A 26,989-nucleotide genomic window follows, 5' to 3' on the forward strand; every position below is an offset into this window, starting at 1 on the left:
TGAAAGTCGAGGTACACCACATCCACCGACTCTCCCCTGTCAATTTTCCTAGTTACATCCTCAAAAAATTCCAGTAGATTTGTCAAGCATGATTTCCCCTTCGTAAATCCATGCTGACTCGGAATGATCCTGTTACCGCTATCCAAATGCTCAGCAATTTCGTCTTTTATAATTGACTCCAGCATCTTCCCCACCACTGATGTCAGACTAACTAAGGCATAAATGCACAAGTCAGTGCCATGTTTAGCTTTAAAACCAAACTGGTTATCTGTGGACACATTTAATCTATCCAGCAGAATTCTTTCTCGGACTTTTGACAGTATGTTGTCTAAAGCTATGGGCCTGTAATTATCTAGGCTGCCTACTTTACCAGCTTTGTCCATAATGACTGGCACTAACAGAACAGACAACATTGAGTCTGGTAACACGCCATGAATCTTAAAGCCAGTGAAACAAATAGCAAGGAGAGGAGCTAGCCTCATACTGGCATATTTAAGATGTTCAGCAGAAATATGGTCTAAACCACTTTTGGTTTGTTGTCGGACATCTTGTTTATTGCTTGGTACACCTCATGTGACATAATCACCATTGAATCATTACTCTCAATATTATCCACCTTATACAAATCACTTTGAACACAGTTGAATAAAGCCATATGTCACCATAACTCAGCAATATTGCCTGTTCTGGGGATTCCATCTACAGTGCATGCGAGAGATGTTTTGCAATTGTTAAGAACTCTCACTTCTTTCCAAAAATCAGTAACGTTGTTACTTAGCAGCATCTTAGCCATGGAATCATCCTCATGGCTTGCTCATTTTTACAGATGAAGCAAACAGCATTCTGATATCTTGCAATAGTGAGCTTCTTGTACTCAAGCACAGGCCTTTGTCTGGGTCTACCTGCCATAGCCCATGGTTTAGTGTCTTCACGGGCTACAGCATGATACTCAGCTACATACTTATTCCAGCCAGGCCTGATGTTATGTGTCTTATTTTTATGCTTGTAGTCGGGCTTACTGCCTACATATAAAGTGCTTACTATATCATTATACATGGAGCAGATATCTCTCCTATGTCTCTCATCCTTACAATTAACGTTACTGCACATAATTGCATCTTTAGGTAGATAAATATTGCTTAAGGATTTATCTGTATGAGCAGAATAGGCTAAGATATCTTCCTTTGTGAGGGTCGACCAGTCCAGTTTTACTGTTTACGATTTCCATCTCTGGATACCCCAGGTAGATGTTGAACATTTATTGACATAGCAACAGGTATATGATCAGTCATTGCTGCCCCGTGCAGAATGCTCATACACCCCAATGAGGCACGTGATCAGCTGTACTGATACAATGGTCCAGACATGACGTAGTGTGCCAGGCCTCACTAATATAAGTATAACTATCAAACTTTGCTTGACAATATAAAATTATTATCTTGACAGAACTGAGCCATATGATTGACAAATAATGAGCTATCTGTATTCATATCCCCAATGATATATACACTAGAATAATTATTGTTTTGAATAAAGGAATTGATGAAGGCAAGCCTATTTAAATATTCATCCTCATTCTGATGGCATTCATAGGGTGTGTACACATTCAGGATAACAAACTCCTTGTCGTTGTGAGCAAAGCATATTGCAATACACCAGTCAGCATCAAGCCTAACCACATTTATTGATGAGTCAAGCTTCTTGTTCCATAGAATAGCCACACTCCCTGATATTCCACCTCTGACTATTCCCATGCCAAGGTCAGTTTTAGACATCCCAGCCCCATGAAAGTTATCATTGAGTCCAAGTCTTGCTTCAAGTCTTCAGTTTGTCCAAGTCTTGCTTCAAGTCTTCAGTTTGACCAAGTCTTGCTTCACTAAAAATGTCTCGTGCATACACAGTATGTCACAGTTCTCCGGAAGGTTGTCAACAACTATATATAGTTGGATGGATAGTCAGAACCTTTTTCCCCAGGGTGGAAATGACAGGGACGAGAGGGCGAGGGAAAAGGTGAGATGAGCAAAGTTTGAAGGAGGTGATCGGGGGAAGTTGTGTTACACAGAGTGGTGGATGCCTGGAACGTGCTGCCATGGATGGTGGTGGGATATGGATCATGTGCAACCAGAGATTTGTTTACCTTGCCCATTATGCTTGACGTGGACATCGTGGGCTGAAGGGCCTGTTCCTGTGCTGTACTGGTCTATGCCAACAAAACTTTTGATTTGTAAACTTCCCTACAGTTTATTTTTAAGTAATTAAATGCCTAATCAAATACGCCAAGAAGCCAATTATGTTGAATAACTCCAGAGTTGCTGCCTCCAGCACCAGAGACCCAGGTTCGATCTCGACTACTTGTACAGTTTGATAGTCACAGGGAAGAAGGATCTCCTGTGGCATTCGGTACTGCATCTTGGTGGAACCAAAATTGCCCCTCAGCCTCCTACACTAATTTCTCTAAACCTATCCTGTCCATGTTCTCCAGAAATGCTGCCGAACCCGCTGAGTTACTCCAGCACTATGTGTGTCTTTTATTTCTAAACCAGCATTAGCAGATCCTTGTTTCTGCATCTTACTCTTCCAATATAAAAGGACTGGACAAGCTAGATGCAGGAAAAATGTTCCCAATGTTGGGGGAGTCCAGAACCAGGGCCCACAGTCTAAGAATAAAGGGGAGGCCATTTAGAACTGAGATGAGAAAAAAACTTTTTCACCCAGAGAGTTGTGAATTTGTGGAATTCTCTGCCACAGAGGGCAGTGGAGGACAATTCACTGGATGAATTTTACAGAGAGTTAGATAGAGCTCTTGGGGCTAGCGGAATCAAGGGATATGGGGAGAAGGCAGGCACGGGTTACTGATTGTGGATAAGCAACCATGATCATAATGAATGGCATGCTGGCTCGAAGGGCCGAATGGCGTCCTCCTGCACCTGTTTTCTATGTTTTGATGTAATATTGGTTCTCTTCCAGTCGCAAGTGTCCATTAGTATCGAGGACTGGGAAGATGCTAAAGACGGCAAAGAGCACGCGAGTTACCGCACTGGCCACTACCACCGCAACTCAATGTCCAGCGACCAATCAGATCACCCCTTGCTGAGGCGTAAGAGCATGCAGTGGGCGAGGCGACTGAGCAGGAAGGCGCCGAAACACTCCAACAAGATAACGGACAGGATTAATTGTCAGCGCATGACCTTATGCAAAAGGTCAGAGAGACAAGAGCTGGCGGAACTGGTAAAGACTCGCATGAAGCACCTGGGCCTTTCAACAGCTGATTACGGTAAGGCCTGCTGGCTAAATATATTCATGTGTGAAGGATATGAAGTCATAGAGTCATAGGGGGTGGAAACGGGCCCTTCTACCCAACCTGCCCACGCCAACAAACATGCCCCAGCTACACTAGTCCCACCTGCTCATGATATCCCTCCCAACCTATCCTATCCATGTACCTGAACAAATGTTTTCTCACCACTCCCATCGGGCAGCTGCCACAGAAGCAGACTCCAATGTTATATCTTTGCACTAAATGACCCATTAAGTTACTGAACATCAGTCTGAAGAAGGGTCTCGACCCGAACCGTCACCCATTCCTTCTCTCCAGAGATGTTGCCTGACCTGCTGAATTACTCCAGCATTTTGTGAAACCTTCGATTTGTACCAGCATCTGCAGTTATTTTCCTACACGTTGAGTTACTGTGGCACAATGCTTTGTTTTCATGCTTTGTGGTATCATGGTCCATCACTGGATTATAAGTATGTGCTTCAAGGTTTCTTTTTGTACCCTCTTCCCATTTGTGATGACTTTGCATGTAACCAGCTAATTCACTGCAGGGCTAAACATTATACCCTTTACTACTGTTTTAATAATCTATTACTGCATTTACATTAGACTGGCTTATAACATTATTGTGTATACATACCAAGGAATGTTGAAGAATAATATTTCAATCTACCACTGAAGGATGAATTATAAAATATGTAACTGAGACTGGTCCTTGAAGGGACTGATACAGACTTGGTATCAAGTGGTTTGTGCAACCTAATCTGGAGATGAAGGTTTTACTTTTTCATGTTGAATTGCTGGCTTGTTCCGCATGGCTACATTATCCCATCAGTTTGAGTAGATTTGATCCCGAATCAAACTTGCCACCTGCTGTTCCACCTATCTCTGTATTGCCAGCCTTGAAAGCAGCTCTTCAAGGCCAATAGCCTAGTGGATATTGTTGATCTTGGACAGTGAGTTTAGTTTAGTTGACTTTATTGTCACATGTACCAAGGTGCAGTAAAAAGCTTTTTTCTTCGCGTGCGGAAAGACTAAACTTGGTTACAATCAAGCCATCTACGGTGTACAGATACAGGATAAAGGGGACAAGGTTTAGTGCAAGATAAAGTCCGATTAAAGATAGTCCAACGATCTCCAATGAGGTAGATGGGAGATCAGGATCACTCTCTAGTTGGTGAGAGAGAGGATGGTTCAGTTGCCTGATAACAGCTGGAAAGAAAGTATCCCTGAATCTGGAGGTGTGCGTTTTCACACTCCCATCTCTTACCTGAGGGGAGAAGGAGGAGTAAACGGCATGAGACTGGTCCTTGATTATGCTGGTAGCCTTGCCGAGGCAGCGTGAAGTGTAGATGGAGTCAATAGAAGGGAGGTAGGTTTGCGTGATGATCTGGGCTGTGCCCACAATTCCCTGCAATTTCTTGCAGCTTTGGATGGAGACGGTTGTGACCATGAGTAGACGGTATATTTGGATGACTGCGGAAAAAATAATGCCAAGACTTCCATCTGTAACTCTTAGAATCTGGAATTCTGAGCAAAGAGTCGTGTTAGCCTTCTGTTTGATATCGATCAATTACTCTAGAAAGCCAGGTTCTGGGAGTATCGAGATTATGGGATGGCACAGCTGGTTGAGAGCAGCTGCCTTACAGCACCAGCGACCCGGGTTTGAGCCTGACCTTAGCTGCTGTCTGTGTGGAGTTTGCACGTTCTCCCTGTGACCGCATGGGTTACCTCCGAGTGCTCTACTTTCCTCCCACATCCCAAAGACGTGCGCATTGATATGTTCATTGGTCGTCTGCAAACTGTCGCGAGTGTGTAGGGATCGGATGAGAAAGTGGGATAGTGGACGCGGGTGATCGATGGTCAGCATGGACTCGGTGGGCAATAGGACATGTTTCCATGCTGTATCTTTCAATCAATCTGTCCAATTTACTTACATTTTGAAGAAATGTTGAACTATTACTTGCTGCAAATATTACATCAAATAATGAATTATCGATGTTGTAAGACAGGTAAGTGAAAATACTAATATTAATGGAAAACTATCTGTCCAGTGGAATGAAAAATTGAGTGGGATATTTAAGTGGTAACTGAACCATAAACAATCCTCTTTTGCTCTATGTTGAAAGTGAATAGATTGGACTTAACATGCAATGAAGATAAACCCTATCTACCTCAATCAAAGTTGACAGCAGAGTCCTGGAAAACTCTGATGGCACCAGTTTCTCTTCTCCCAGTGTTAAATTAATCTTAGTGATGGCCAAAGATGATCTCTCGCACGTTGCCCTGATCAAACAGCCTATCATGCATCACCTGGAAGAATTTACACAGCGGCAAACCTTAAAGTAGAAAGCAGTCATTTATAATTATGTCTTCAAAATATCTTGCAGAACTGCTGCAAGTAACAGTTTAATTGTACTGTGTCAGGACATAAAACGCTCTTGACTCCTGTTGAGATTGGGGTTTGCTTATGTGATTAAGTTATAAAATAACTGATGCAAGAGGAAAAAAATTGGAATGAATGCAGGTGGATGCTTGTCTATCGGGTGGGTCATGGTTGATCAAAGGGTTTGTTTCCATGCTCAGTGCAATCCACTGCCCTGGCACTCTTGCACTTGAGTATGATTGTGCCTGTGTACAGAGACATTTACCCTGAACTGCAGGCAAAAACCGAATTGCACTGTACATGTGAAAAAAAGTATCATTCAACCGGTGAATTGCTCTTTCGAATTAAAGAGGTACAAAGCAAATAATAACATTCTAAAATGTATATAATTTTGAGATAAAGTATCTGAGGGCATATTAGTCTGTACATTTGAAATTGGATTTCAGAGCTTAAAGGTGAGAAATGAACACAAGGTTAGACCATTTACGGCAAACTGGAATGCTGCACGCAGTCTGGTCAACATCGTATGGGCGGGACAGGGCTTGCATTGGAGAGGGCATGGAGGAGATTCACCAGGGTCTTGCCTGGGAATCAGTGTTTTAGTAATGAGGAGAGACTGGACAGTCTGGGCTTGTTTTCCTTGGAGCACAGGAGACTGATGGAAGACCATTAGACTTTAGAGATACAACTTGGAAACAGGCCCTTCGGCCCACTGAGTCCGTGCTGACCAGCGATCAACCCGGACAATTTTTCACGAGTTACTAAAGCCAATTAACCTACAAACTTGCACGTGTTTGGGTTGTGGGAGGGAATCGGAGTACCCGGAGAAAACCCACGATTAAGTGGCATGGGTCGAAAAATACCTATTCCCTATGGCAGAGGAGTCCAAGATAAGAGAGGTTGAAGGTGAGGAATAAGAGGTTTGCAGAAGGTTTATTTTGTACACAGATGTTTTTCCAATCTGGAATGTAACGATTGGGGTTGTGGAGGCAGAGACACTAACTGCATTGAAGAATGATCTCAATGAGCTCTTGAATCGTCAAGATACAGGAGGCCATGGAGCCGGTGCTGGGATCGGTACAGGGGTGGCGCAGTGGCGCAGCTGGTAGAGCCGCTGCCTCACAGCACCAGAGACCCAGGTTCGATCCTGACCATGGGTGCTGTGTGTATGAAGTTCGTATGTTCCCCCTGTGACCGTGTGAGGTTCCTCCCAGTGCTCAGGTTTCTTCCCACATGCCAAAGACATGTAGGTTAATTGGCCCTCTGTAAATCTCCCCTGGAGTGTAAGATATAAATCTAGTGTACGGGTGATCACTGCTTGGCAGGAAGCATGCAGGTACAGCAGGCAGTGAAGAAAGCCAATGGAATGTTGGCCTTCATAACAAGAGGAGTTGAGTATAGGAGCAAAGAGGTCCTTATGCAGTTGTACAGGGCCCTAGTGAGACCGCACCTGGAGTACTGTGTGCAGTTTTGGCCTCCAAATTTGAGGAAGGATATTCTTGCTATTGAGGGCGTGCAGCGTAGGTTTACTAGGTTAATTCCCGGAATGGCGGGACTGTCGTATGTTGAAAGACTGGAGCGACTGGGCTTGTATACACCGGAATTTAGAAGGATGAGAGGGGATCTTATCGAAACGTATAAGATTATTAAGGGGTTGGACACGTTAGAGGCAGGAAACATGTTCCCAATGTTGGGGGAGTCTAGAACAAGGGGCCACAGTTTAAGAATAAGGGGTAGGCCATTTAGAATGGAGATGAAGAAAAAAAATTTCAGTCAGAGAGTTGTAAATCTGTGGAATTCTCTGTCTCAGAAGGTAGTGGAGGCCAATTCTCTGAATGCATTCAAGAGAGAGCTAGATAGAGCTCTTAAGGATAGCGGAGTCAGGGGGTATGGGGAGAAGGCAGGAACGGGGTACTGATTGAGAATGATCAGCCATGACCACATTGAATGGTGGTGCTGGCTCAAAGGGCTGAATGGCCTCCTCCTGCACCTATTGTCTATTGTCTAACTCGATGGGCCGAAGGGTCTGTTTCCACGCTGTATCTCTAAACCAGCGTTTCTCAACTGGGGTTCCCAGGAACGTTAGGGTTCTGCTAGAGGTCGCGAGGGGTTCCGAGAGAAACAGTGATAAATAGGCTGAAACGTCACGTATCCATGTTGTTTTGTGATGCTGCCTGACCCGCTGCATTACTCCAGCACTTTGTGTCTTATTCATTGGTAGGGTGATTGGTCAGTTTTCTGTGCGGGGTGACTCTAAGACGTTTTATTCTTGGAGTATATATAAGGACCGAAGTTTAGAATTTGAATCTCACACATTCTTGCTGCAGTAATTGGGTGTAATACATCACCTTGTGCAAAATTAGGTGTCATCTCCAAAGACAACAACAAAAGAAAATGAGACGCGTCTGCTTCTCAACTCAATGCGTGGGGATCGCTGGGCGGCACGGACTCGGTGGGCCGAAGGGCCAGTTTCCGCGCTGTATCTCAAAATCTAAATCTAAACCTACTCTTTGCCATTGCTACCCAAGGCAAAGCAAGGTCCCTTCCATAATTTTAAATGCTTTTATATACTTCTATCAGGTCTCCACACAGCCTTCAATGCTGCAGAGGGAACAATCCAAGTTTGTCTAACCTCGCCCTGTAGCTAGCACTGTTTAATGCTGGCAGCATTCTGGTAAATCTACTCTGCACCCTCTCCACCTCTTTATAACTTCTGATGAAGCCTCCGTGGGGTCTTGTTAGTGTAATAACTTAAAACCTCCGCAGCTGAGTTGAAGCGTAGTTTTGGGCGTGTTAAAATAGCACGGTCAAGGAAATGAGTAGATTGAGATTGTAGAGGGTGTGATAAATCGACCTTGCCACACGGAATGTCAGTCGGGACGTTTCAACCATCATCCGCTGAGGCTCTGATAGTTTGACCCATGCACTGTCGGAAGAGGCAAGTTAGCTCTTGTTAACAACCTAGAATTAGCAAGAAGATTAAAAAATCCAGCCAGGGTCAGGGTATAATGAGACCCAATAGGGACTGCAGGGATTTCTTGAACTGGGAAGTCAAGGGACTCTGAGCCTTGGTATTATGTGAAACAGAGTGAAAAATATGGATGAATATTCCTTCAACATTTAATGTTGTTCCCATGGAAACAGAACACTGAGTAGAGCCCTGGGATAGATGCCCTTTAATTAATCACAGTTATCAACTTGCAAGATTTAGTTTATTCCAGACCTTGCATTTTCTATCAAAGACTCCACTGATATTATGAATGCAACATGGGCTGGAGGAGCAGGTGGTCAGAGTGATGTCGTACGCAAACTGGAGGGACAGCACCTCATATTCCACTTTACAACCCAACAGCATGAACATTGAGCACAAAGATATCAGCATATCTTTCATTAATCTACATACTAAAACTCTTGTTTGTTTGTTCCTGAACTACAGGCAAAACGGTACACGATAGCGCGACAATTTTAGGCCCACCTTACTCACCGCCGTCCCTTTGGTGCTAATGGAAGAAGTTTCATTGAAATCGGTGTTATATTTTTAAAATTATACAAATTTTAAAGTTTAAAGCTATCTCCTAGGGAGGGAGGGAAGGAGGAAGGAAGAGGGGAGAAGGGAGGGAGGGGGAGGAAGGTGATTGAGTGGGGGGGGTGGTGGGGGGGGAGGGGGGGTGGGGGGAGGGAGGAGGAGGGCGGAGGGAGGAGGAGAGGGTGCTGCACCAATGCAGGAGAGGTTTGGGCCCAACGGGCCCACTTGGTCCATTTGTTCTATATCTCACGTTTCTCTTTCCCCTGACTCTCAGTCTGAAGAAGGGTCTCGACCCGAAACGTCACCTATTTATTTTCTCCAGAGATGCTGTGTGACCCATTGAGTAACTCCAGCTTTTTGTATCTATCTTCGGTATGAACATTGAATTCTCCAATTTTAGGTTACAAACCACAACTCCCCCTCCCCCACCCTCTTCCCAGTGCGTTGCCTGGACTTGCACCCATTTATCTCCATCTCCTTCCCCTCCCCTGCCATCTACATTCCTTCCTCTGGCTTCACAATTCCCAAACTCTTCAATCCTTTTGTCTCACACCTTTTATATTTTCATCTCTGGCCTCCAACCATGTGCCTATCAAATCCCTCCTCACCTGCATCCACCTATCACTCCCCAGGATTTGTCCTGCCTTCTCACTTCCTGCTTTCTTTCCCCCCCCTCCCCCCCACATTACAATTAGTCTGAAGAAGGGTCCCGACCAGAAACATCATCTATCCATGTCCTCCAGAGATGTTGCCTGACCTGCTGAGCTACTCCAGCACTTTGTATCTATATTTGTAAACCAGCATCTGTAGTTCTTTGTCTACATTCTGGACTTCCCCTATGCTCTGCAGTTAAACAAGACGAGCGGTGGTAGAGTTGCTGCCTCACAGACCCAGAGACCGGGCTCGATCCTGACTACGGGTGCTGTCTATACAAAGTTTGCATGTTCTCCCCATGATCTGTGTGGGTTTTCTCCGGGTGCTCCAGTTTCCTCCCGCACTCCAAAGACATACAGGCTTGCCGGCTAATTGGCTTGGTAAAATTGTAACATGTCCCTAGAGCATGAAGTGCTCGTGTGCGGGGATCGCTGGTCGACGCGGACTCGGTGGGCCAAAGGGCCTGTTTCCACAATGTATCTCTAAACTAAACTAAAAAAAGATCATGACTGATAGGTCTATAAAACTATGAGAGGCTTGGATAGGGTAGACAGTCAGAACATTTTATCCAGGATAGAAGTGTCAAATACTAGAGGACACAGCTTTAAGGTGAGAGGAACAAATTTTAAAGGAGATGTGCGGGCCAGGTTTTTATACACTGAGGGTGGCGGGTACGCTGGAACGTGCTGGTGGTGGAGGAGGCAGAGACTTTTGGCTAGGCTCATGAATATGGAGGGAATGGAGCGATGTGGGTTACGTGCAGGCAGATAAAAGGTGGGCTTGGCATCATGTTTGGTACAGACATTGTGGGCCGAAGGGCCTGTTCCTGTGCTGTACTGTTCTATTTCTAAATTCCACATCAACCCTGTTAAACATTTTAACAATCTTAAATATCTTTGTAAGACCACACCCATAACTACTGTATAAAAGCACTCTGAAAAAGGGTCCCGACCTGAAACGTTACCTATCCATTTTCGCCGGAGATGCTGCCTGACCCATTGAGTTACTCCGGCAATTTGTGTCCTTTTGTGTAAATCAGCATCAGGAGCCCCTTGTTTCTACGTGTTAAATCTCTTAATGATCTAAATCTAATTTCTCGGTCCTTCGTGAGTATGGTTCGCTCGCTGGTGTGTCAGAGGACGTTGTGCCAGCGCTTTGCTACAGCCAGTGCCACATCTGTGCCTCTGCGGAGATCGTCCGCAGTACACGCCTCTCTGCCACAGGTCAGTAGGTGGGCCATTGTCTGCACCTCTCCACGGCTGCATTTGCCAGAGCCCCACTTCTCAGGTTGAGTCCGCAACATCCCACTCCAGTGCGGAGGCGGTTTGTTGTTGTTGTTGTTGTTCGTCCTTCGGGTTGGAAGATGACCATGACTTCACTTTCAGTTGGAGGATTGGTGACTGTAGGTACTGGTGAGGCCAATTCGGGCCCGGAAGGCACGCCCACACGTAGGACACAAGTGGATGGGTGCTGCAGTGGAAGTGGAGGTAGCCCGGGCCTTGCGCGCGGTGCGTTTCCTCTGGGCCTCTGCAGTGCGTCTGTTCTATGATGCACGGGCTCCTGTGATGAGCTTGCTGCGCCAGGTTGGACGGTCCAGAGCAAGAGACTCCCAAGTGCTGAGGTTGATGTCCAAGTCTTTGAGGGACACTTTGAGGCAGTCCTTAAACCGTTTCTTCTGTCCTCCTACTGAGCGCTTGCCCTGACACAGTTCTCCATACTGAAGCTGTTTTGGCAGTCGACTCTCGGGCATTCTGACGACAAGGCCTGCCCATCTGGCTTGGGCTTTCCGTAGGAGGGTGTGGACGCTGGGGATTCCGGCCCGTTCCAAGACCTCTGTGTCGGGAATTTTGTCCTGCCACCTGATGTGAAGGAGTCTGCGTAGACAGTCCAAGTCTCACTGGCATAGAGAAGAGTGGTGAGTACCACTGCACGGTAGACCTTCAGCTTGGTGGTAAGGCTGAGACCTCTCCGCTCCCAAACATTCCCATGGAGTCACCCAAAGGCAGCGCTGGCCTTGGCAATCCTGTTGTTGACCTCAGCGTCAATGTTCACCACTCGCGAGAGTGTTCTACCCAGATAGGTAAAGCTGTCGACTGCATGTAGATTCTGCCCCTTCACCGTGATGTGTGGTTCCTGCTAGGGCTTTCCAGGCGCGGGCTGGTACATAACTTCAGACTTTTTGGTGCTAATGGAGAGACCCAAGTTGTCACAGGCCTGTGAGAAGCAGTCCATTTCATGCTGCATCTTCTGCTCTGTGCTGGCGTTGAGGGCGCAGTCATCAGCAAACAAGAAGTCTCTGATGATGGTCTCCTTCACCTTTGTAACAGCTTGCAGGCGCCTGAGGTTGAACAGCCTGCTGTCAGTCCTGTACCTGATGTGTATTCCATCCTGGCAGTCACGGAAGGCATCAGTCAGCATGGCAGAGAAGACCATGCTGAAGAGTGTAGGGGCAAGAACACAACCTTGCTTCACGCCGTTTGTCACTGGAAAGGCTTCCGGCTCTTAGGGCTTTCCAGGTAGTACAAGGCAGGTGGTGCCCTGGTGCCATCTGTTGTTTGGTTTTGGTACCATGAAGCTGTTCCGACTCTTCCAGCGATTCTTGGCATGTTGGTGATTGTGCGAGGGGTGATGGGGGTCTGTGTCCGCATTGAAGTGTTCTACTGCAGCTGCCCGATCACGTCTTCCAGATGGTTCCTCGATGCCAGCCAGCTCGTACAGATGTTCAACCTTTGTCGGCTTCAGGCATCCTGTGATGTTCCTACGGGCGGTGTTCAATGCAGAGTCCACCTTGCGTGCATGTTTAGAGGGGCTTGTAGATACTGCCACTGAGAAGCAGAATGCCAGGGCTGCAGTGCGGATTGTTGTTGGGTCATTGTATGGTATCATTATTTTATTTTTGCTAACTTTCTAGTGCTTTATGGATCCTTTATCCAATTTGCCGGCCCCATAGCAGAAGCTTCCACCTGGTGTGGCTGGAAACTGGACATGTCCTGAGCTCATTCTGCTACCACCATTATCTACTGTACAGGTGATGGCTCCCACTGATTGTCACCGGAAGCTTGCGTCCTTTTCAGGACGGACGGTGACAGTGATGTAACATTTGAAACATGGATGATGGACACGGAAGAAGAAGGTCCAATTTGCCACTGTGTAGTTTGACCAATGCTCTGGATATCACCACTGGATGGTGACTTATTTGTGGGAACGACACTTAAGCTATTTTCAGCTTTGAAGAAGATGATTTTGAAGGATATAATAATTTGAGCCATCCAACTGCAGGGCGTAAAACAAAATCTCAAATATATGTACCATCGACTGAGAGGCAGAGAGAGCGGGAACAGAACAGCAAGAAAAGACAAAAGACCAAATGCTGGAGTAACTCAGCAGGACAGGCAGCATCTCTGGAGAGAAGGAATGGGTGGGATTTCAGGTGGAGACTCTTCTTCAGACGAGGTTTTGTGTTGGGACCCTTCTGCAGGTTCAATATAAACATGAATTAATAAGCCTGTTCTTTCTAGTTAAATAGCTTTCTAGTTAGTGTAAGAAAATAACTGCAGATGCTGGTACAAATCGAAGGTATTTATTCACAAAATGCTGGAGTAACTCAGCAGGTCAGGCAAAATCTCAGGAGAGAAGTCTGAAGAAGGGTCTCGACCCGAAACGTCAGCCATTCCTTCTCTCCTGAGATGCTCCCTGACCCGCTGAGTTACTCCAGCATTTTGTGAATAAATAGCTTTCTAGTTAAATATACTTAATCCTCTTTAAACCGTGTCGTATTTAGTTGAATTAACACAGACATTAACATTAACGTTAGACTTTGGAGAAACAGGCCCTTCGGCCCACCGAGTTCATGCCGACCAGCCCACACCCCGTACACTAGTCCTATCCTACACGCTAAGGACAATTTACAGAAGCCAATTAACCTACACGTCTGGAATGTGGGAGGAAACTGGAGCACGCAGAGAAAACCCACACAGTCACAGCGTGAACGCCGAAACCATACAGACAGCACCCATAGTCAGAATGGAACCCAGCTCTCTGGCGTGTAAGGTAACGACTCTACTGTGGCACCACTGTGCTGCCAATATGTTAACCGTTTTTGTTAGACTTTCATAGCATATAATAACAGGGGCAGTGGGGCAAAAAACAGGGTTCCAGTCGTCTACCTATAATGAGCTAACTGAAGGCTTAAAGTTAGGATCAGTGGCACAGCGGTAGAGCTTCTGCCTCACAACGCCAGAAACCTAGGTTCAATCCTGACCTTCAGTGCTGGCCATGTGGAGTTTGCACGTTCTCACTGTGATTGCGTGGGTTTCCTCCGGGCGCTCCGGTTTCCTCCCATATCACAAAGACACGCAGTACAAATTAGCCTGAAAGTAGTTGATTAGGTAACAGATAAGGAAGTGCAGCTGTAGCGGAGCGGCCCTGTTGGGAGCGGCCTTGTTGAGGTGAAGGGCCTTGGTGAGTAAAGTGTGAGTCTTTGGCCCGAGAGTCCAGAATTAGTGGGAAGGGAAGTTCTAGATGGGATAAGAGAGTAAGGTCAGGGCCAATTGTGACCAGTGTGAGAGGGGAGGTGAATACCGAAGTTAAAGTGTTGTATTTGAATGCGTGAATTATAAGAAGTAAAGTAGATGAGCTTGAGGCTCAGTTAGACATTGGCAAGTATGATGTTGTGGGAATTACAGAGACATGGCTGCAAGAGGACCAGGACTGGGAACTGAATATTCAGGGGTATACGACCTATCGAAAAGACAGACAGGTGGGCAGAGGGGGTGGGGTAGCTCTGTTGGTAAGGAATGACATTCAGTCCATTGCGAGGGGTGACATAGAATCGGGAGATGTTGAGTCAGTATGGGTAGAAATGAGGAATTGTAAGGGTAAAAGGACCCTAATGGGAGTTATCTACAGGCCCCCAAACAGTAGCCTCGACATAGGGTGCAAGTTGCATCAGGAGTTAAAATTGGCGTGTCACAAATGTAATGCTACGGTGGTTATGGGAGATTTCAACATGCAGGTAGACTGGGAAAATCAGCTTGGTAATGAACCCCAAGAAAGGGAGTCTGTGGAGTGCCTCCAAGATGGATTCTTAGAGCAGCTTGTACTGGAGCCTACCAGGGAGAAGGCAATTATGGATTTAGTGTTATGTATTGAACCAAATTTGATAAGGGAACTCAAGGTAAAGGAGCCATTAGGAGGTAGTGACCAAAATATGAAAAGTTTTAATCTGCAATTTGAGAGGGAGAAGGGAAAATTTTAAGTGTCAGTATTACAGTTGAGCAAAGGGGACTATAGAGGCATGAGAGAGGAGCTGGCCAAAGTTGACTGGAAAGAGACCCTAGCAGGGATGATGATGGAACAACAATGGCACGTGTTTCTGGGAATAATACAGAAGGTGCAGGATCAGTTCATTCCAAAGAGGAGGAAAGATTCTAAGGGGAGTAAGAGACGACCATGGCTGACAAGGGAAGTCAAGGACAGCATAAAAATAAAAGGGAAGAAGTATAACATAGAAAAGATGAGCAGGAAGCCAGAGGATTGGGACTTTTAAAGAGCAACAGAAGATAACTAAAAAGGCAATACGGGGAGAAAAGATGAGGTACGAAGGTAAGCTAGCCAATAATATAAAGGAGGATAGTAAAAGCTTCTTAAGGTATGTGAGGAGGATCTGTCTTCACTAAGGAAGATACAAGCAATCTCCCAGATATTCTAGTGGCCAGAGATCCTAGGGTGACGGAGGAACTGAAGGAAATTCACATTAGGCAGGAAATGGTGTTGGGTAGACTGATGGGAATGAAGGCTGATAAATCCCCAGGGCCTGATGGTCTGCATCCCAGGATTCTTAAGGAAGTGGCTCTAGAAATAGTGAACGTATTGGTGATCATTTTCCAATGTTCTATAGATTCGGGATCAGTTCCTGTGGATTGGAGGGTAGTTAATGTTATCCCAAAGGAGGGAGAGAGAAAACGGGAAATTATAGACCAGTTAGTCTGACATCAGTGGTGGGGAAGATGCTGGAGTCAATTATAAAAGACAAAATTGCGGAGCATTTGGATAGCAGTAACAGGATCAGTCCAAGTCAGCATGGATTTACGAAGGGGAAATCATGCTTGACTAATCTTCTGGAATTTTTTGAGGATGTAACTAGGAAAATGGACAAGGGAGAGCCAGTGGATGTAGTGTACCTGGACTTTCAGAAAGCTTTCGATAAGGTCCCATATAGGAGATTAGTGGGCAAAATTAGAGCACATGGTATTGGGAGTAGGGTACTGACATGGATAGAAAATTGGTTGGCAGAGAGGAAACAAAGAGTAGGGATTAACGTGTCCCTTTCAGAATGGCAGGCAGTGACTAGTGGGGTACCACACGGCTCAGTGCTGGGACCACAGCTATTTACAATATACATTAATGATTTAGATGAAGGGATTAAAAGTAGCATTATCAAATTTGCAGATGACACAAAGCTGGGTGGCAGTGTGAACAGTGAAGAGGATGCTATGAGGATGCAGAGTGACTTGGACAGGTTGGGTGAGTGGGCAGATGCATGGCAGATGCAGTTTAATGTGGATAAGTGTGAGGTTATCCACTTTGGTGGTAAGAATAGGAAGGCAGATTATTATCTGAATGGTGTCAAGTTAGGAAAAGGGGAAGTATAATGAGATCTGGGTGTCCTAGTGCATCAGTCACTGAAGGTAAGCATGCAGGTACAGCAGGCAGTGAAGAAAGCTAATGGCATGTTGACCTTCATAACAGGAGGAGTTGAGTATAGGAGTAAAGAGGTCCTTCTGCAGTTGTACAGGGCCCTAGTGAGACCGCACCTGGAGTACTGTGTGCAGTTTTGGTCTCCAAATTTGAGGATGGACATTCTTACTATTGAGGGAGTGCAGCGTAGGTTCACGAGGTTAATTCGGGATGGCGGGACTATCACACATTGAAAGAATGGAGCGACTGGGCTTGTATACACTGGAATTTAGAAGAACGAGAGTGAATCTTGTTTAAAGATAGAAGATTATTAAGGGATTGGACACGCTAGAGGCAAGAAACATGTTCCCGATGTTGGGGGAGTCCAGAACCAGGGGCCACAGTTTAAGAATAAGGGGTAGGCCATTTAGAACAGAGACTAGAGCAAGTAGACCCGTTGGGCCCAAACCTCTCCTGCATTGGTGCAGCACCCTCTCCTCCCCCACTCCCCCCTCCCTCCCTCCCCCACTCCCCCCTCCCACCCTCCCCCACTCCCCCCTCCCTCCTCCTCCCTCCCCTCCCCCTTCCCTCCACCCACCCCCTCCCCCTCCCCCCTCCCATGTGGGATGGCATTGAACTAGTGTGAACTGGTGATCCATGGTCGGCACGGACTCTGTGGGCCGAATGGCCTGTTTCCAATGCTGTATCTTTCAATCAATGGTTCAATTTCTTTATCAAGCAGCACAATTAAAATCCCTGTTTCGAAAGAGGTGTTAGTAAAGCAATCAGGTTTTTTTTAAACTAGAGTTATGCCAAATATAACAATAACGTAGAGTTATGCCAAATATAGCTAATAAAATGACAATAAAAGTCCCCCTGCTGTTTCAAACTATTAAGTATTAAGCAGCATTTAGAATGAAGCTTTCAATTCCATCAGGTCTTTACAGGATAACTTCCTGCTGCATAACTACCACTGTGTTCAACAAAATGCCACCAGCATCAAATTAATAGCTCTTGCTTTTATTGGCAATCACTTTTTATTCCATTTCATCTTTAACCAATATAATTACTGACCATCCCATCTAAAGAGTTATTGTTAAATCAAATAAAAAATATCAACCTCAGTCCCACCAAGAACTATTCCTTTTAAGACACTGGGTTACTGAAACAAGTGGTACTATCCTAATGCAATTAAAGTTGATATATTGTCGATATATTGTTGTAATGTTCAGCACAGTCTTTAGTATTAGAAATTTGGTATTCTGCTTGAGTAGCTTACTAACCAATGGTTACTAATTCAATTCTCCAATTTTATGTAACCCCCCCCCCCCCCCCCCTGCTTTTTCCTCCACTTTATTTCCTGTCCTTTATCTGGATGTGCATCCATTTCTCCCACCACCCCATCCTACCCCATCCTACCCCATCCTACCTCCTCTTTCCCCTTCCCCCTGTCCTCTGGCTTCTCTCCTCTCCTCTCCTCTGTGCAATTTTCACCTCTGGCCTTTGTCCACCCACCTGCCAATCATCTGCCCCACCTCCCTCACCAGTCTCCACCTATCACTCGCCAGGCTTTATCGAACCTCCCACCTTCTCTTATCCAGCTTTCTCCCCACATTCCCCCATCAGTCTGCAGAAGGGTTACCCACCGCAAACATGTCCTCCAGGGATGCTGCCTGACCCGCTGCGATACTCCAGTACTTTTTTAAAATTCTCCCTCCAGAATATGATTGCTTTTCTTTGCAACTTTATTCATCACCAAAGTAAGCAGAGATGGTGCTATAATTTAACCCAGTGTAGTGTAGAATGAGATCCAGATAGTAAAATATAATTACAATAAGCTTACCGCACCCTCCCATCATGCAACAGGCATGAAGAACCTCCAGATTCAGCGACTGTTTCTTCCCAGCTGTTACCAGGCCACAGAATCAGCCTATCACCAACTATAGTGTGGTCCTGGCCTTCCACCTACCTCATCGGAGACCCTCGGACTATCTTTAATTGGACTTTACTGGACTTTATCTCACACTAAACGCTATCCCCTTTATCCTCTATCTGTGCAGTGTGAATGGCCCAATTGTAATAATGTATAGTCTTTCCGCTGTGTGGATAGCAGGCAACAAAAGCTTTTTACTGTACCTCTACACACGTGACAATAAGCTAAGCTAATTCTCAACCATCAGAATTCCAGAACAAGGGGTCACAGTTTAAGAATAAGGGGTAGGCCATTTAGAACGGAGATGAGGGAGAACTTTTTCAGTCAGAGAGTGGTGAAGGTGTGGAATTCTCTGCCTCAGAAGGCAGTGGAGGCCAGTTCGTTGGATGCTTTCAAGAGAGAGCTGGATAGAGCTCTTAAGGATAGCGGAGTGAGGGGGTATGGGGAGAAGGCAGGAACGGGGTACTGATTGAGAGTGATCAGCCATGATCGCATTGAATGGTGGTGCTGGCTCGAAGGGCTGAATGGCCTCCTCCTGCACCTATTGTCTATTGTCTATTGTCTATCATTTTGTTATGTTTGTATTTCATTAGCTATTTGATTTTTTTACTTCTAAATCATAATTTCAGTATCAAATGTATTTATTTGTTGATTTTTTTGCATTTGGCCTCTTAGATAGGGAATGGTGCAAGTCTCATAGCAACAGCCTGAAGCTACACATTTGTCTCGTACATCGTGAGAAGGCATAACATAAACAGGAAGAACATGAATAAAATGACACCCAATCAGCTGCTGAAAAGAACAGTTTATCACCAAAATATTTGACAAGGCCTTAATAATTGCGGGACACAGAAAAATCAAAATTTGTATTATTTTTGTTATAGCAGTACCACAGGTAGGACTATAAGAAAATAACTGCAGATGCTGGTACAAATCGAAGGTATTTATTCACAAAATGCTGGAGTAACTCAGCAGGTCAGGCAGCATCTCAGGAGAGAAGGAATGGGTGATGTTTCGGGTCGAGACCAGTCTGAAGAAGGGTCTCGACCCGAAACGTCACCCAATCCTTCTCTCCTGAGATGCTGCCTGACCTGCTGAGTTACTCCAGCATTTTGTGAATAAATACCTTCGACAGGTAAGACTATGATTGGTTTGTAGGAGATATTTTGTTTCGGTAATCAAGCCTGCACCTGTTCGAGGACGGGAATGCTGACAAGTTTCCTGTTTCTGGGAGAAATACGTGGTGTGAGCCCTTCGTTAAAAAGAAAAATAGCTGCTCAAAAAAATGTCAGAGAGATCTGGAAAAAAATGGTGTAAAAAAAGTTGCCCCTCAGATTCTCTCCCCCCCCCCCCCCCCCCCCCCCACCTTAAACCTATGGCCTCCGGTATTCGATTTCCCCTACTTTGGACAAGGGACTCTGTGCGTCATTTTGAGATGGTTAGCAACATGCATTTGCCTCATCAGTTGCTCTCAATTGCTCTCCTTTGTCTTGTTTGCATCGTTTTGGGGGCTATAATAAATTGCAAGCAAAGCAACACTTTCATTATCACTCCGTAAAGGTAAGCAAATAGATTCCAAAGTAATCAGACGATGGAAATAATTTCAGATGCAGTGATTTAATGATCACATCTGCCTCCACCACTACCCCTGGCAATGCGTTCCAGGCACCGGCCCCTGTGTAAGAAAAAACTTGCCCCACACATTCACCTTTAATCTTTGTCCCTCTCACCTGAAGCTATGTCCTCCAGTCTTTGACTACTGGTCGATGGAATGAATTTCAGAGGCCCTGACTTTTTAATTATTTAGCACATTTAGCAAGAATGACCAGACTAAATTTCTAACCAATTAATCATGAACTTAATCTATGACAGGTATTTCATTGTAAGATGATTTGCGTGGTCACTGCTTGATTCATCTTTTTCCTTTTGTTAATGAAGAATTACATGACATTTAATAATTTTTAAAAGCAGGAAGTGGAAACTTAGATATGAAACAATCCAGTTTCTAAAAGTAATTCTCTCATTTTCTCAGTAACTTCCACCAACACCCTCACCCCCCCCCCCCTTGCCCCTTCCTCAATCCCAATCGTTTAACCCATCCTGCAGTTGGCTGCGTTGTCTCCCTCTTGAGATCACACCTTCCCTCGCTAACAATGGGCCCACCCTGATGTTATCTGTTGCTGGCCCTAATTTATCCTGGTCTGTACTCACCTACAGTTCCTCACCCCCCTCTGAAGTTTCAGCCTGAAGAAGGGTCCCGACCCGAAATGTCACCCATCCATGTTCTCCAGAGATGCTGCCCGACCCATTGAGTTACTCCAGCAATTTGTGTCTATCTTGGGTGTAAACTACCATCTGTAGTTCTTTGTTTCTACGTCTCAATGAGACTTACTGCTTCTTTATCCAAGTGTATGAACGAACTTCCCACCACTCCCTCATGCCAACAATGGATACCTGGGAAGTGTTTGGATCCTGACCTCTGTGGATTCTGCACACTCTTTGTCTAGGGACACATGGGAATTTTTCGACGTTCCAAAGAGATGCTGATTGTTAGGGTAGTTAACTGCTGTGAATTGCTCTAATGTAGGACAAGTGGTGGCAGAAATCGGAGGTGGGGGAGGGGGGTGTTAATTGGCAGGTGCAAGGAAAATAGATTACAATCACAATCAATCACAATAATACTTCAATACTTCATTAGCCAAGTATGTTTTGCAACATACGAGGAACTTCATTTGCCGTACAGTCATAACAATAAAAAGCAACAGGACACACAAAATGCATTTTAACATGAACATCCACCACAGTGACTCCCCCACATTCCTCACTGTGATTGAAGGCGAAAAAAAGTTCAATCTCTCCCTTCTTTGTCCTCCAGCGGTCGGGGGCCTCTGACCTTCCGTTGACGGGACGATCTTGACTCCTGTAGCCAGTAGCGGGCCTTCCTCATCGGGGCGATCAAGCTCCCGCATGGGGGGGGGGGGGGGGGGGGGATCTCAGCTCCCCCCGCGCCGGCCGTTCTACGCCGGGTCGGGACCAGTCGAACGTCGTGCGGCCTTTGGAACTCCCGACCGGTCTCAAGCCGAGACTGCGAGCTCCGCGATATTAAAAGTCCGCAGGCCGCGGTTGGAGCGTCGATCCCAAGCAAGGGATCACACGATCAGATGGAAATAAACGGTGGGATGGGATGGGATGGATGGGGTTGCTGTGAGAGCGAGCATGGACTTGACAGACCAAATGGTTTCTGTCTCGTTAGAATCATAGAGTCATCCAGGGGTAGTGCTGCCTGAGCTCACTGGAGAGCCCCTCCAGCACCTCTGTAAAAGAAAGCCCAAATAAACAGCGGGGAATTTTAACCAGCGAGGCATTTGACAACAGCCGCTCAGGCACCAGTGACAACTCCAGCACCTAAAACATTAGCACTACAACACTGGAGCCATCCAGCACAGAGACAGGTCCTTCGACTCAACTTGTCCATGCTGACCAACATGTCCCATCAACACTAGTCCCACCTGCCCGTGTTTGCCCCATATCCCTCTAAATCCTCCTTATCAATGTACCTTTTAAAAATATTTGTGCTTGCCACAGATCCTCATGCCTTCTTTCGAGATACAGCGCGGAAAAAGGCCCTTCGGCCCACCATGTCACTGCTACCGACCATCGATCACCCGTTCACACCAGTACTTGGGACAATGTAAAGAAGCCAATTGACCCGCAGACCTTTGGAATGTGGGAGGAAACCAACGCACCAGGAGGAAACCCACTCAGTCACAGGGACAACGTATAAACTCCGTACTGACAGCACCCGTAGTCAGAATAAAAGGATGTACCTTTAGAAAGGAGATGAGGAGGAATTTCCTGAGACAGAGGGTGGTGAATCTGTGGAATTCATTGCTACAGATGGCTGTGGAGGCCACGTCAATGGGTATTTTTAAAGCGGAGATTGGCAGAATCTTGATTAGTACAGGTGTCAAAGGGTTATGGGGCGAAGGCAGGAGAATGGGGTTGAGAGGAAAAGATAGATCAGTCATGATCGAATGGAAGCGCAGACTGGCCTAATTCTCCTATGATTTATGAAGGATCAATAGACAATAGGTGCAGGAGTAGGCCATTCGGCCCTTCGAGCCAGCACTGCCATTCACCATGATCATGGCTGATCATCCACAATCAGTACCCCGTTCCTGCCTTCTCCCCATATCCCCTGACTCCACTATCATTAAGAGCTCTATCTAACTCTCTCTTGAAAGCATCCAGGGAATTGGCCTCCACTGCCTTCTGAGGCAGAGAGTTCCACAGCTTCACAACTCTCTGAGCGAAAAAGGTTTTCCTCATCTTTGTCCTAAATGGGAGAGGGGAGGGAAGGGGAGGGGAGGGGAGGGGAGGGGAGAGGAGGGGAGGGGGGAGGGGAAGGGAGGGGAGGGGAGGGGAGGGTGATGCACAATGCAGGAGAGGTTTGGGCCCATCTACAAATATATATATTTATAAAGTCACAATTACTTTGGTGCTTACCTCTGTCCCTCCGTACAATAAGACTTTATGTAGTAGTATAAAGACACTCGAGTGGGTTGCCTTGCTTGACTTCAAGCTGATTTTCCAACTGTTAGCTTCTTTGTTCAATTTATCTCTTTGCTGCCTGCTGCCTGACTAGTTTCGCACCTCTAGTGTTTGTCACATCAAACATCTGGCAAAACCTCCTCCCCCCTGCAACCCCCGCTTGAGAATGAAGTCCATTAGTGAAAACGTCAAAGCAGACTCAGAGTGCTGGAGTAACCCAGCGGGTCAGGCTGCATCTCTGGAGGATGTCTCGGGTCGGAACCCTTCTCTAGGCATTGATCTGCAGAGATGAAAGTCAACCTTACCGGAATATCTAACGTCTTCCCTCTCAAGCCTGCTCAGGCGCCCCTCTAAAAATACCAGGCTCTGATGTCTAAATTTGATCCTTTGAGATCCAAGAGATGTTACGAGGGTGTTGCCAGGACACAAGGGCCTGAGCTATAGGGAGAGGTTGAGCAGGCTCGGGCTCTATTCCTTGGAGCGCAGGAGGATGAGGGGTGATATAAAAAAATTTTTTTTAGAGATACAGCGCAGAAACGGGCCCTTCGGCCCACCGGGTCCGCGCCGCCCAGCGATCCCCGCACATTAACACTATCCTACACCCACTAGGGACAATTTTTTACATTTTCCCAGCCAATTAACCTACAAACCTGTACTTCTTTGGAGTGTGGGAGGAAACCGAAGATCTCAGAGAAAACCCACGCAGGTCACGGGGAGAACGTACAAACTCCGTACGGACGGCGCCCGTAGTCAGGATCGAACCTGAGTCTCTGACGCTGCATTTGCTGTAAGGCAGCAACTCCACCGCTGCGCCACCGTGCCGCCACCGATCTTAAAGAGGTGTACATAATCTGGTAAATGCACACAGTCTCGTGCCCAGAGTGGGGGAATCGACAACCAGAGGACATAGGTTCAAGTTAAGGGTGGAAAGATTTAATGGGAACTTGAGGGGAAACTTTTTTACACAAAGGGTGGTGGGTGTATGGAACGGGCTGTTGGAGGGGGAAGTTGGGGGGGGGTAGTATTGCAACATTTAAGACACATTTAGACAGATACATGGGCAGGATGGGTTTAGAGGGATATGGTCCAAATGCAGGCAGGTGGGACCAGTGTAAGTTGGGCATGTTGGTTGGTGTGGGAAGTGGGCAGAAGGGCATGTTTCTACGCTTTATGACTCTACGAGTGCATTATTAATAATAGGATTCCCACATTACGTGTGAAATCTGAAGCGTGTCCATCACTGTTTGCAACTGGGACTGTGCAATGAACAAAATGTCACTCACCCCAGGCAACCTTAACGTTATTTAAAGGTTCAATGCACAAAAATTGGATATCGTTGGGTGTCCAGATTTAAAGGGGCCTCACAGAAACTGTTCCTGAGGGGGTTTGGAAGGTGGAGGAATGATTCCCCAGCAAATGCGAGGGATAGAAAGATTGGACAGACTTGTATTGCTTTCCCTGGAATGTCAGAGGTTGTGGCAAGACCTGATAGATGTACATAAAATGATGAGAGGCACAGATAGGGTAGACAGTCAGAATCTTTGCCCCAGGGTGGAAATGTCCAACCCTAGAGGATAGAGCTACACGGTGAGTGAACAAAGTTTAATGGGGATGTGCGGGGCAAGTCTTTTACACAGAGAGTGGTGGGGGCCTGGAACACGCTGCCAAGGGTGGTGGTGGAGGCAGATGCAATAGTGGCGTGTAAGAGGCTTGTGGATAAACAATAGACAATAGGTGCAGGAGGAGCCAATTCGACCCTTCGAGCCAATGTGATCATGGCTGATCATTCTCAATCAGTACCCCATTCCTGCCTTCTCCCCATACCCCCTGACTCCGCTATCCTTAACAGCTCTATCTAGCTCTCTCTTGAATGCATTCAGAGAATTGGCCTCCACTGCCTTCTGAGGCAGAGAATTCCACAGATTCACAACTCTCTGACTGAAAAAGTTTTTCCTCATCTCAGTTCTAAATGGCCTACCCCTTATTCTTAAACTGTGGCCCCTTGTTCTGGACTCCCCCAACATTGGGAACATGTTTCCTGCCTCTAACGTGTCCAACCCCTTAATAATCTTATACGTTTCGATAAGATAGACACATGAAAGTTCAAGGAAGAGAGGGATATTGGTCGCCTGCAGTCTTACCGCGTGGAACAAGGCCCTTCGGCCCAACTTGCCCACACTGACCAACATGTCCCATCCACACTGGTCCCACCTGCCTGCATTTGGCCCATATCCCACTAAACCTATCCTATCCATGCACCTGTCTACATGTTTCTTCAACGTTGCGATAGCACCTGCCTCAACTACCTCCTCCAGAAGCTCGGTCCATGTACCTACCACCCTTTGCGTGAAAATGTAACCTCTCAGATACCTATTAAATCTTTTACCTACACCTCTTACCTTAAACCTATGTCCTCTGGTTCTCGACGACGTCCTCTTTCTTTTCATTTAAAATCGAAATTATTGTTATCTGAGTAAATATAGTTTTTTTTAATCCTCGACTGTCAGAGACAATTGTGACATTTAGCTGTGGTTGGAACTTTAATTCATACCTCTAAAGAATAACTTGGTTGACAAAATAATTGAAACCAGCCTGGCATGAAGTTCCATTAAGATGCCAGGGTCTGATAACCTGCCCCAAATGTGGAGTTAGTGGCAATAGTTTAATTTATATTACATGGCGGCATAGTAATTCAGCTCCCCGTGGTCTAAATTCTACTTAACAGTGGGCAATTCAAGCAGATAATTTTTCAGGCAATCCTGCAGGAAGCTGGTGATATGCTCTGATGGGTTTTATTGCATCCACACTCTGTTCTAAGATGAGCACAAATTTTAATAAAGTCCAAACTTGCACCAAAATTATTATTTTAGTTTAGCTTATTTATTGTCACTTGCACCGAGGTACAGTGAAAAGCATTGTTTTGCATGCTATCCAGTCAGCGGAGAAACAATACATGATTATAATCGAGCCTTCCACAGGGTACAGCTACATGGTAAAGGGAATAACGTGATTAATATGATGCTGGAAAGGGCTTAGCTTTAAGGTGAATGAGGCAAAGTTGAAAGGAGGTATGCCGGGCATGTTTTTAACCAGACGATGGTGGGTGCCCGGAACGCAATGCTAGGAGCGGGGGGTGGGGGGGGGGGGGAGGGGGACAGCCAGTGTCATTTCAAAGACATTTAGATAGGCACACGGACATGCAAGGAAGGGGCGGATACAGATCACATGCAGGCAGTTGAGAGTTGGCCTTGACATCATCTTTGACACAGACATTGTGGGCCGAAGGGCCTGTTCCTGTGCTGTACTGTTCTACGATCTTTGAAACGACACCTTGTTGCAGAGCAAATGCAGTTACACACACACACACACACAAACAAAAGGATGAGTCTGAAGAAGGGTCCCGACCAGAAACGTCGCCCATCAATTTTCTCCAGAGATGCTGCCTGACCCACTGAGTTACTCCAGCACTTTGTGTCTATCTTCGGTGTAAACCGGTGTAAATCTGCACTTAGTTCTTTGTTTCTAGTGTGATCATGTGATCAGTTCTTTGTTACCACCAGGCTATTGAGCCTTCTGCTAAATCAGTCCTCGTTGTCCATATAGGAGGTTGAACCTAGCTGCCAGATAACTTTGTGACCATCCCTTTTCTCTGACATGGCAACCATGTCGTGCGCACCACCAGACTCTGGAGCAGATTCTTCCCCCTCTGTTATCAGGCTTCTGAACGGTCCTTCCATAAGCTAGGGTACTGTCCGATTCACCTCTACCCCATTGAGGACAATAGACAATAGGTGCAGGAGGAGGCCATTCGGCCCTTCGAGCCAGCACCGCCATTCAATGTGATCATGGCTGATCATTCTCAATCAGTACCCCGTTCCTGCCTTCTCCCCATACCCCCTGACTCCGCTATCCTTAAGAGCTCTATCTAGCTCTCTCTAGAATGCATTCAGAGAATTGGCCTCCACTGCCTTCTGAGGCAGAGAATTC

The 26,989-nt window shown here is 46.1% G+C and overlaps 1 protein-coding gene across 1 annotated transcript in view; it reads left to right on the forward strand.

Annotated features, from left to right (window-relative positions):
* LOC144597930 (potassium channel subfamily T member 2-like) overlaps positions 1-26,989 on the forward strand; it is a 475,868-nt gene that overhangs the window by 409,805 nt on the left and 39,074 nt on the right. Inside the window, exon 28 of the mRNA XM_078407745.1 lies at positions 2,968-3,274. Within this exon, the coding sequence (XP_078263871.1) occupies positions 2,968-3,274 (307 nt within the window). The remainder of the gene's footprint in view (positions 1-2,967; positions 3,275-26,989) is intronic.

Source organism: Rhinoraja longicauda, chromosome 11, assembly GCF_053455715.1.
Source record: "Rhinoraja longicauda isolate Sanriku21f chromosome 11, sRhiLon1.1, whole genome shotgun sequence".
Lineage (NCBI taxonomy): Eukaryota > Metazoa > Chordata > Chondrichthyes > Rajiformes > Arhynchobatidae > Rhinoraja > Rhinoraja longicauda.